The following is an 11,892-nucleotide window of genomic DNA, read 5'->3' as shown; positions in this document are numbered from 1 at the left end:
CCTTTTGTGGGAAGGACGCCTGCTTCCTGTGAGGAAATATGTGAAAGCCAAGTGAAACTGATGAACAGGAAGACCAAAAACTTCAGCCTATAATTATGTGCTGCTTCCAAAACCATCATTCATGTGATATGCCTATGGTCCCCACTTCTTGCAATTAACATGAATTAGTGAGTGTTTGTGAATGAGGTGAGAAGAGAGAGAGAGAGCGAGTCTACGATGATGTACGTGGGTGGGGAGAGAACACATCTGTTACTGTTTGGCATAACACAAGCTCCATGATTATGATTATCTATTTTGGTGAATTCAAGTAGGTTTTGCTGCCATCTTGTTATTGTCTATATTCCCTTCATACCCAGATGTTTCTCGATGATGGTCAAAGATGATTGATAAAAGGTAAGCATTAGCAATATTTTGGACATCTTAATTTTGCATCAGATGCACTGCTGTCCATATTTTTCATTTCAGTTCATTTCAGTTTCTTTTGTGTGCCATCTCTCAGCACATCTGTACACAGAAATGTGCTTTGTGCATGAATCTCTTTCACTCTCACGCTCTTATAGACTCTCATCATTACTCTGTCGCTGAAAGACCACAGGGTGTTCTACAGATATGCTTTTGTGCTGTCGAAGACAACGATAATGGAACTACAGATTCAGAAAGGAATTTGACAAGTCACAATGTCCCAGTTCTACAAATAAGACACTCACTCACAAAGTTTAAAGGTTTCCAATTTCTGCAGTGGTCAGTTGGTTCATTCACCACAGACCTTTTTTTTTGTCTTTGCCTGCTATTCTCTGACCTGTAATATGATTGTAATATGTCTGAATCAGACTTAATGATTATACTCTATTCAGAGACACACTGACAAAAACTATTTTCTTAGAAGTACATTATTAGCTAAATGCTTTTATTGCACATGAAATTATTTATGCAATGAATATTGCGTTAAAAAAGGGCTTTAATAATTAAAAACATAGACAACAATACACGGAGTTTCTGATGTTTAGCAAAAATAAAAATAAATAAATAAAAAACTGGTCCAGGTTCTCTACAGGAGCAGCTGTGTATTTTACATGCAGTTGCTCATTAATGCTGACGTGGCTTTCATGTCTCTTTAGTAAATTCTCAAGAGATGTGATATTTAAATCTGCATGAATTTATTTGACCTTCCTGGGTATTTATTTTAATTCTTTGCAGTTAGTTTCAGGCAGTGTTTTTAATTATGACAAAACTCCATCTGTCACACATCACATTTTGAGTTTAGTGGTCCAGTGAGACCGTAAAAATGAAATGTCACCTGCTATTTCAGATTCCTTTGGGCAAGGTATGGCAGGATAATCTCCCAAAGTAAACAATGCTATTCTCAACTAAACCTGCTGTTTAATCTGCTATGTATTCGGAGTAAGATGCATTCTGTGTATGGTAGGCTATTTTACCTTTTTGCGTGTCAGAGGATCATCTAGGTCAGTGTTTCCCAACCTTTTTTTAGTCGCGGCACCCTTTGGAAATTTTAACAAACTTGTGGCACCATACAAAATTAATTTTGTCACAATATTTGAATTTCTAACTTCGATATGATAATTTGAAAAGTATAGATAGGCCTATTCGGTAAAAGGGAAGAACTGCAGAATATAATGTCATACAGATATTTTTAATATTATTAAAAAATTTTGTCCATCAATGGTGGCAATCAGTAGGCTAATTTCTAATGAAGAGACCAATTCATATGACAGATTTTAATGTAGGCTTTTGTACATATGTAAACATTTTTTAATTACCATTATAACTAGCTATCTCACACATTTTTGCTAATTTTTTCATTTTACAGCGGGGTAATTTTGGTGCAGTAGCACGAGATTGATTTCAAACTTTGAATTGAATAAAAAATGACAAGTAAGCAGTCAGTAATAAAATAAGAACAAATAAAGAAATTAATAATGATAGCACAAATAAAAAATAACGACAGGCCTTCAAATTAAATAAATTGCGTTTTAGTTTTTCAGGTAGGTCTAACAGTAGGGTTAAGATATTTTAAAATATATATTTTTTTTAGCAATTATCCAAATAATGTTTAGTCCTAAAGCTATTATTATCAGAACACTTGAGCATAACATAGCGGTTAGCAGCTCAGTTAATGAGAGGGCAGCGTTACCAGAGTTGCCCATATACCACACCATGTTACAACACAGTAGGGCTATTGCAGACAGAAACAATACTGTACTGCATCGATGTTTCCTGTCGGCTCAATTTTTGAGTGGACTTTGCTGTTCCGTTGAGCATGAACGGTATAAGAGTGGAGTGCACACGCATAGAGCGGGATACGCAGAGCGTCACACCACGTGAAAGTGAACCCTGAGCGGTGAACTACTTTTCGGCAGCCGGAATTTCAGTGATTTTCTCTCATTATTGGCGACATCAGAAATGGATATTATATAATAGATGCTTTTTTTGAACATTTTAGCAATTTAAAAATATTAAAAAATGATTTTTTTTACACGGCACCCCTGCTCTCCACAGACGGCACCCCGGTTGGGAAACACTGATCTAGGTTACAGTGACTTTGTTGATAGGCTTGAACAGCATCAGCAAATGGATTAAAAAAAGAATGATCTTCTAACATTCAACAGCCTAATCTGATTTGCTGGTCCTTGTTGGTCCTAGACTAGATGGTTTTAGAGAGGATTTAGCCATTTTTCACATGGTTAGAATTGGCTAGCAAGACCAGGTGAAGACCAGCTTGGCCCTGTATGGAGACACGTTAAACATCTGACCACGAGGCTGGGAGACCACCTAAACCAGCTAAGACCAACAAACCATTTTAGGCTGATTTATTCCCTTTTTCACCAGAGCAGGACACGTGTGATTTTAAATCACATTTTGTGAAACTGATTTTTGAGCAAGTAAACTGAGGCATGTGGTGGGAGGTGGGGACACCGCAAACTGGGATGCAGTACATCAATGACAACGAGAGCTGGGCGTTTGACACTCTTAAGTAATCCTGGATGAAGACATCTAACGCAGTCATCCACATCAGACCGAGCAGCGTTAAATAAGCAGCCAATGAACGCTCTGTTCCTGTCGGTATAAAAACCTGTGATCGCCCGCTGAACTGTGAACGAGCAGCTCAGTCTCCGTCGGGCGAGCGGATGGCTCGGCAGCTTTTGCGCGTCGACTGTCATGCATAATTGCTTGTTGACAGAGGAAAGCACCATGCAAACCTCTTTATTGTCCGTGGCACAATCTCCCGGGATACCTACAGCGGTTTCATTCATGTGGAAATCAGGAAATCCGCAGTCGCCCAACTGGACCGGGCTGGAGAGAGAAAACGCGACGAGTGTCGGCGACTTGGACACATTCGAGAACCGGCGCGCGCAGTATGGCCAGTTTTCTCCATCCACCTCAATATTCCTTACTGTGCTTATGACACTGCTGGTGTTCGCCACAGTTTTCGGGAACGCACTTGTCATTTTAGCTTTTGTGGTTGAGAAAAGTTTACGCACACAAGGCAACTTTTTCTTTTTAAATTTGGCCATAGCGGACTTTCTTGTCGGTGAGTGATTTTAATGACTGTTTGCATTTCAGCTTTGGCATTAACTCTATGGTGTCCTTTAAGCGTATGTGTGTTTTATTGGAATTTCAGGCGGGTTTTGCATCCCCGTGTATATTCCCTATGTCCTGACGGGTGAGTGGAGACTGGGCAGAGGTCTGTGTAAACTGTGGCTGGTGGTGGATTATATGCTGTGCACCGCCTCGGTCTTCAACATCGTGCTCATCAGTTTCGACAGGTTTCAGTCCGTCACTAAAGCTGTGAGTGCCGATTGTGCTGGTAATGCAGTTAGACTCTCTTTTCGTTCCTAATTTGTCCAAATCTGTGTTTGAGAATGGCAACTCAAACTGAGTGTGAGCCACCACTGACAGACACTGCAACAAAATAAATGTTCTTATTATCTACGTTTTTACAGAGAAGAGCAGAGAATAACAATAACACAAAGATGACTACTTACAGGGATAGTTTACTGTAAATTGAAAATTCTGTCATCATTTCTACTCACATCTCGTTCCAAATTCTTAGGTGGAGCACAATAGATATTTTGAAGAATGTCTCAGTGTTTTTTGTCCATACAGTAAAAAACAAATGGTGTCAATGTTGTTTTAGTGCAGGTTTGGAACGACATGAGGGTGACTAAACGAGAGCTTTCATTTTTTGTCGTAAATGTTTTCAAACTACAGAGTACAGTACAGAAATAATTTTATCAGGCCATTAAACGCTCTTTTTTTTATGTGGAAAACACTTTTTGTATTTGAGCATAGATAAATCAGATTAACAAGTATTACTAAAACAAGTATTAGGCTACTTTGAACATTTCGATTGTGTTTCCCTCCGGAGTCAACTGGTCACAAAGATAAAGCATAATGTTTTGAAACAAAATCATATATACATAACTATTTGGACAGACGCAATGAGTGCAGACCTGCAAATGCCATGCACACTTTTACATTTAACAATCATGTGTCAACATTAATTTGTATCCTATTATACAACAGTGCACAAAAGCGTGAACCCCTTTGTCTCTGACTTGGAGATAAATGCACTGTGACGTCCATTTAATCATAATATTGAATTATTTCAGCTGGCAACCAGGGAAAAGATGATATTTTCAAGTGCAAATTCAATCAATCATCTATCTATCTATCTGAGTGTAATGCATATTAAAGCAATTATAAATCTGTGTTCCAGGTGAGTTACCATTGCCAGAAGGGCATCACTAGAGAGGCTGTTTTGAAGATGCTCTGCGTGTGGCTGGCAGCATTCCTGCTTTATGGTCCAGCTATTATCAGCTGGGAACACATCACAGGAGGAAGTGTAGTGCCAGATGGAGAGTGCTATGCTGAATTTTACTTCAACTGGTATTTTCTGATGACTGCCTCCACTGTCGAGTTCTTCACACCTTTCATAAGCGTCACTTACTTCAACCTCAGCATTTACATCAACATCCGCAAGAGATGCGCAGTGAGGGAAGAACAGCCGACTTACATTCAGCTTAGGAGCTTCAAGATGAGGCCAGTCAGAACGGACGACGTACAGCGTGTGTTTTTTGTGAGGCCTGTCGAGGAAAGGAAGGTCAACTTGTCCTCAAGGTCACGGTGCTGCCGGTTACCTTCTACTGTAAAGGTGTCTGCCGCAGAGTTCGACAATGGCAGACAGACTAAACGAAGAGACAGCACAATTGCAGACTTGCCTCCTCTGCAAGTCGGAGACCGGATCCTGACATCCAGTGAGGCACAGTTTCATTACGTGGATCATTCAGGTGGATCACATAGACACCGTCCTGATATGGTTGCCAGTCTGGCCAGCCGCTTTCGCCTGTCTAGAGATAAACAGGTGGCAAAGTCTCTAGCTGTAATAGTGTGCGTTTTTGGACTCTGTTGGGCTCCCTACACGCTGCTGATGATCATCCGGGCAGCATGTCACGGTCAGTGCGTCCAGCACTACCTTTATGAAATCTCGTTCTGGCTGCTGTGGATAAACTCATCCATCAATCCAATCCTGTATCCTCTGTGCCACAGCAGCTTCAAAAGAGCCTTCAGCAAATTACTGTGTCCGAGCAAAACAAAAATTCAACCTCAGAACATGGACCAGAAGTATTAAAGTTACGAGTATGACCACATTTTCAGATGGGGCTAGTCTTTTTCTTTCTTTTTTTAATGTGCTTGTATCTAGCAGTACCAAACAGTAGCACAACATTTTCTTTGTGTACATTGTGAGAGAGTAGACAGATCTTTCATCTACTTATTCAAACTCAAATTTTTGTAAGAAATGGTGGCATAGCAATTTTCCTTCCAAATTCAGTGATGACTTATAGATTTGTTTCATAAATGATGTTTAAATGACTGGAAGTGTCTAGTGCAGTGCCATGTTCGCCTTTGTAATTTTAATTGATGTCAAAATAAACTGTACTGGTGAAGTTATGATCATAATCTGGTATACCTGTTGAAACCACAGTTTGTAATGAGAACAATTGAGATGATGTTAGATATGCTGTTTGTGATTACTGTATACTGATTCTACATGACAGATGTACAGGGATTGCTGGCAAAGCCTATAGTTACCTTAGCAACTGTGGGATTGACTAAATACAGAAAAGCATGACTCATTTCTTATAATCATATCCAGATAACCAATTTATACTGGATTATTTCAACAAAGTCTGAACACTTGTCTCTAATCAACAGTAATAAGATGTACAGTCCATTGAGATTCTGTTCAAACACAGAGATAAAGAACAATAAGTCAGAAAACCAACAGACAAATACTCTTAATAATTGCATGTATTAAATAATAACCAGTACCAACGTTTTTAGCAGCTTATTAACATGCTTATTAACAATAACAGGAACTGCTGAAGTTAGCATTAAAAATTAAAATTAAAATCTATTTTCTAAATGCATGCTATAGATCTTATTGTCAACAATGTACATGTTTCAAGTTTGATCTATTTTTTGACCTTGTAATGTTTAATCAAAATGTCTGGTTCTTCTAGTGAGATGACAGATTTCTCTCAACAAATGATAGATTGAACCAATTCCCGCCCTACATTTCTTCTTTTTTAATAATCAATTACATTCGGATGTATGTCACAATATGTAAGGAAAAATCTGCCACTACTTGTTTTCATAACAGCGACTTTAATAATATTAAAATCACACCTCAACAGGCATGTGGGGTTAATATCATTTTTTTTATTTGTGCAAATGCCATGAAATCAATGATATTTTGTTGTAACTGATTTACAATTAGATTATACATACAATATAAGAGGGAGGGGGAATCATAATTCAAAAAAGGAGACAAGATGCAAGAGAAGGCTTCTGACATTGTTTCGATTCACAGCCACGGCTACTCATTCATTAATAGAGTCTATACACGTTCACCCATTCCACATATTAGTCAACACAATGTCTCACGCCACCAAAGTGTCTGCCGTAAAGTAAAAGGGTGAGAAACAAGACTATTCATTAGTTACACAAATGTCTTTCATTCAGCAAGGTGTTTAAAATATTACTGCTGAAAAAACAAAGTAGAATCAAGTGTAGGTCCTCTAAACAAAGACCGTAACAATGCATGGCTCAATAAAACTCTGCGTTTTTTTCTCCAGTTTGGCTGGAGGGGCTAGAAAGTAGTGTAGCCACACGAAAACTTGTTTTTTTTTGCTCTCTCTCTCTCTCATATATATATATATAGTTTTATTCTTGCTCATTTGTATGGCAACAATAGTATCAAGAGGGAATGGTAGTCTGAAGGAAGCGCAGAGCAGGAGTGCAGTGCATACACGGTTTTCTAAGGACTTCACTAGGAAACACCTCACCAAATGAGAAAGAGGAAGAAGAGAGTAAGACAGACAGGCAGAGGACATAAACAACAGATAGAAAGTATGAGCAGTTAAGAGTAAAGGGTAGAGAGGCAGGTGGGTTTGGCTTTGTTTTTCCCCTGGCTGGAATACCCTGGTGTGCACATGTGGGCATATACATATATCTCTCTATGCATGTGTACACAAATATAAATGTAAATGCGTGAGGCTCCTACAGCACCAACCCCTCGTAAGCAGGTCCCTCAGACTCGGGCGACTCTCTCTGCAGACGCAGGTGCTCCAGTGTATTGTGGAAGTGTTTGTTAATCTGCTCCGTCTCCTCGCTGGCCTCCAGGTTTGGGAGATCCTCACGGATCTTCTGGATGAGCTGATTCAGGACTTGGACCGTCACCTGCAAAGCAAACACGCAAAGGTTGAGGAAATCCAGGCTGATCTGGATTTATGCAATTTAAAGTGATAGAGACAGAAAGTAATGAACAAAGACAGTGTTAAGTTTTTCTTAGTAACAAAGTGTGAAATCTTAAAGGGGTTGACTGGTTTTTTTTCTAGGCTTGATTGTGTTTATGGGGTGCAGTCTAACATGTGTTAATGCTTCGTTTAAATAAAAAAAAACGCATTATTTTTCACATAATTTACCTTTATTCTACACCGCTCTGTCCCTTCTCCCATAAACGCGCTGATCATTTCCTGCTTTTATGAAGCCCCTCCCTCAGAAATACGTGATGGGCTCTGATTGGTTAGCTGTGCTCCGGTTGTATTGTAAACAATGGCATCGTCTATATCGCTTATCAGTTTGAGCCCGATTGAGAAGCAGAGGATATTAGTGAAGAGGATCGTGCAGAACCTGTGCAAGCACGGCTCTTAATGGTATGTTTTTTGATTGTTGTCGTCTCATACTTTTAGATACGCTGTTATTTGTAAATGGTACTGCTTATGTTAACCTTTAATATACGTTTTTATTTAAAGGTGATTAAAGGTTTAATACAGTACAGCAACCGCAAGCGCGCAAGTTCATTGTTGGAGCTGAGCTGAATGAGAGAGCGATGCAGAGCAGGGGAACGAGAGGAACAGGATTAAGAACCACTGCTTTTTCAACATTGATTTTGAAACTTGTGAATCCATTAGAATCGTTAGAAGACAGAATCACAATTCATATGAATAGATTTTTACGTGCACCTCTAGTTTTCTCTTCCTCTTCTCTAAAGCAGCGCAGCATGGCCTCGCCCCCTTTGCTGCCTCTTCCCGAGGGGGGGGTTTGTCTGGGTTTGTGATGTCACAAACCCAGGAAGTAACTTCTTGTAGTCCCTACGAGCCGTTTTTGTAGGCATTAAACTGCCAGAATTTTAAAAGATATCTCCGTTTGCATTGAACTTTCAGTGCCGCAACTTTGCAGATATTGTTTATGCTCAAACAGCAACATTACACACTAACATTAAAAAAGTGAAATCGCAATCAACCACCCCTTTAAATTCCTGTGATTAGATTGTTTACTGACTATTATAATCATGTTAATTTGTTTGCACATATATTTCTAAAACAGTATTTTTTTCAAATGCGGATTTAGCAAGGAAAGATATCAGTAGCAAACTGGTTATTGTGTAGTGTATCATAAAAAATGGCAAGAAATGTCATTCTATTAAGTTGTCCTCATGGGCTGAAAGAAAAAACAATATACAATGCAAACACTGTGGTCATATTCTTGAACAATTGAGTCTTATGAGCTGGTTCTATTTATACAGAATCAAAAACATACAGCTAGACCAGTGTAGACTGATTCATGAACAAATGGCACTTAGGACTCAGTTCTTTAAAATGAAGTTAAGAGGAGTTACTAACTCACACAAGTTATTATTTTCAATGATGCTGGTATCAAAATGACAATGACAATGTGACTTTAAAGATGCACGACTGTTCAAACGTTTGGGATCAGTAAGATCTATTTCAAATAAATGCAGTTCTTTTGAACTTTATATTTATCAAAGAATCCTGAAAAAAATTGCATCATGGTTTCCACAAAAAAAATATAGCAGCACAACTGTTTTCAACCTTGATAATAATAATAAATGTTTCTTGAACACCAAATCAGCATATTAGAATGATTCATGTGACACTGAAGTTCAGCTTTGCCATCACAGGAATAAATTACATTTTAAAATACATTCAAATTGAAAACAGTTATTTGAAACGGTATTATTTCACAGTATTACTGTTTTTACTGTATTTTTTGATTAAACGCAGCATTGGTGAGCATAAGAGACTTCTTTCAAAAACAAACAATTACTGGCCCCAAACTTTGACAGAAAAATGAAGGACAAACTAAATTCCATAGGAAAAGAAGCAACAGAAAAGTTACAGTATAGACCGTTCTGTTGATTAAAATAGCTGTGCTTATCTTGTTTCTATAAATGTGAGCGATCTCACTTGCAGTGCAGACGTGGTGCATAAACTGTGCCATCTCAGGTAAATTCACACACCCACACACTCAGAGACACCAGTGTCACATAAACACAAAAATAACTTTGGTGTCAAACTATGGATTTACGGCAATTTGATTTGATTACGGCATTTGATTTCTGTCACTTTGTTGAATACAATCAAAGAACAATGGAAAAACACTACAATCATTTAAACATCCCCAACGCTGTTCTCCATTATAACAATAACGACAGGAGAAACACTGACAGGTAATGTGTCAATGAAATGCAGCGTGGGAATTTGTTTTGGTTTTGACTATTTCAGTTATATCCACATTTAAAAAGGCCATTGTCCTTGGATTTAGCTCAGATGTCAAGAGCGACCTCAGTAATAAGTCCATGACTGATGTGCACAACTTGACATTGACTGCGTGCATGCTTGTCTGTGCTTCCTCTTAGTCCTAGCTGCCCTGTGCCCCTGATGTGCTCCGGCAAGTCCTGACTCAATCTCCGCCAAATTGAACATGGATACAGATGCTTCCTCTCAGATAAGTGCAAGTAAGGTATAACCTAGCGCTGCTTGCACCAGAGAAAAATGTGGAGCACGGCGAGGGAAAGTGAGAATGAGTGAGAGACGAGAGATCAGAGGAGAGACACAGCAAAGACAACAGGCTAAAGGAAAGTGAGTAATAAGAGATATAAGAGAGTGGAGAAGAAGAAACGAGGGGTGAAAGAGCATCTGTGGTCGTACCGCATCATTCTCTCGCTCATAGAAGCAGATGTATCTGTTGAGGATCTCAATGAAGAGCTGAACTTGCAAGGACGGGTCCATGCACTGGTTAGCGATCTTCAAAGCCTTCTTCAAGCATTCCATCACCCTCCGCCCATCACGGATCTGACACAGAGGGGAAAAAAAACTGATTTCAGTTATGACTGTAGTAAACAGCCTCAAATTATTCTATTTTATCTTGGCAAAAGCCACTTAAGTCAGCTCCACGTTTCAGCGTATGGGGTTATGAATTGGATTGGGAACACTCTGTTGTTAGGGGCAACACATACCTCCCAGGAACATGCTGTGGAACCGAGAGAAGGAAAACAGCATGATCCTATTTCTCCAAATGCATTTATGAGTCACAACAACATTGTCTATCGATCCTTAATAAAAGAAAATAAGCACAATTGCCACATCAGGTCCCCTATATTTAGTGCCATTTCAAGGGGAGCGGAGGAGAAAGTCAGTTACAATGCACTATGCACTCTAGACTAGAGCAAAGAAATGACACATGCTGAATACATACACATTTAACGATCTGCTCACTTCATGCAGTCATAAGATATTTTACAAAATAAAATATACACTCAGAGTGTTGTCCCTTTAACAAAAGAACATAAATATAATCATTATTTGCGAATAAAAAAAAGATTTAAAAAAATTACACAAAGATATAAACACAACTTTTAAGAAACAGCATTCAAATGTTGTACACAAACGCAAAATAAAGACTGTTAAAGAGGCTGTTTTATTTTACATAGATCGGGTCACACCCTTATGATCTTGGCCATGCTGATATATATAAGTCAAGATATATTGTCTGATATTTTTTGTGTTTTAATTATCACATTGGCCAATAAGTGTCAGAATCGTAACCTTTTATTTTGACAGTCCTGAGAACTCAGAATTTCCCCTCTTAATTAGTTTACTGTTTTTGGTTAAAAGCTCCGTCTAATAATTAAAAGGCAAAGCTTTCATATACTGCCTGCATTCAGCAACTATGGATTTTAAACAAGACTGTATGGATCAGCATGTGTGCAGTACACCTGTCTAAATAAAATGAGTATGCCAGGAAAAATAAAATATCCAAAGAAGCAGTTCTTTATGGAGTGATGAAACAAATCATGACAACCTGCAGCACTCTTAAAAGGAGGATAAATACTAAGTATAAAAATGAACACATGGCATTCACAGCCACAGTGCCGCACTGCAAAACGGCACACTGCTGCAATGCAGGAGCTGGCCACATATCAGCACGAATCAACACACAAAATATGAGAACTGAATCCAAGAATGTCTAATGTAATGGATGGGGGTGTGCTATGAGTGCAAAAGA

General features: G+C 38.7%; 2 protein-coding genes across 2 annotated transcripts in view; one reads left to right on the top strand and one right to left on the bottom strand.

Annotated features, from left to right (window-relative positions):
- Nucleotides 1-3,003: 3,003 nt before the first annotated feature.
- hrh3 (histamine receptor H3) lies at nucleotides 3,004-6,031 on the top strand. The gene is made up of 3 exons (XM_016290125.1): nucleotides 3,004-3,550; nucleotides 3,641-3,807; nucleotides 4,739-6,031. Exons 1-3 carry the CDS (start codon nucleotides 3,178-3,180, stop codon nucleotides 5,648-5,650), a joined length of 1,452 nt encoding a protein of 483 aa, XP_016145611.1. The 5' UTR covers nucleotides 3,004-3,177; the 3' UTR covers nucleotides 5,651-6,031.
- Nucleotides 6,032-7,212: 1,181 nt separating this feature from the next.
- Nucleotides 7,213-11,892, bottom strand: part of LOC107598694 (vacuolar protein sorting-associated protein 35-like) — a 25,090-nt gene continuing 20,410 nt past the window's right edge. Inside the window, exons 16-17 of the mRNA XM_016290086.1 lie at nucleotides 10,536-10,679; nucleotides 7,213-7,761 (exon numbers count right to left, since the gene is read on the bottom strand). Coding sequence (XP_016145572.1) covers nucleotides 7,582-7,761; nucleotides 10,536-10,679 — 324 coding nt within the window. The 3' untranslated portion in view covers nucleotides 7,213-7,581. The remainder of the gene's footprint in view (nucleotides 7,762-10,535; nucleotides 10,680-11,892) is intronic.

Source organism: Sinocyclocheilus grahami, unplaced genomic scaffold (assembly GCF_001515645.1).
Source record: "Sinocyclocheilus grahami isolate Dianchi unplaced genomic scaffold, SAMN03320097.WGS_v1.1 scaffold254.1, whole genome shotgun sequence".
In the NCBI taxonomy this organism is placed as follows: domain Eukaryota; kingdom Metazoa; phylum Chordata; class Actinopteri; order Cypriniformes; family Cyprinidae; genus Sinocyclocheilus; species Sinocyclocheilus grahami.
The sequence above is the reverse complement of the archived record's forward strand: the minus strand, read 5'-3'. Positions and strand labels throughout refer to the sequence as shown.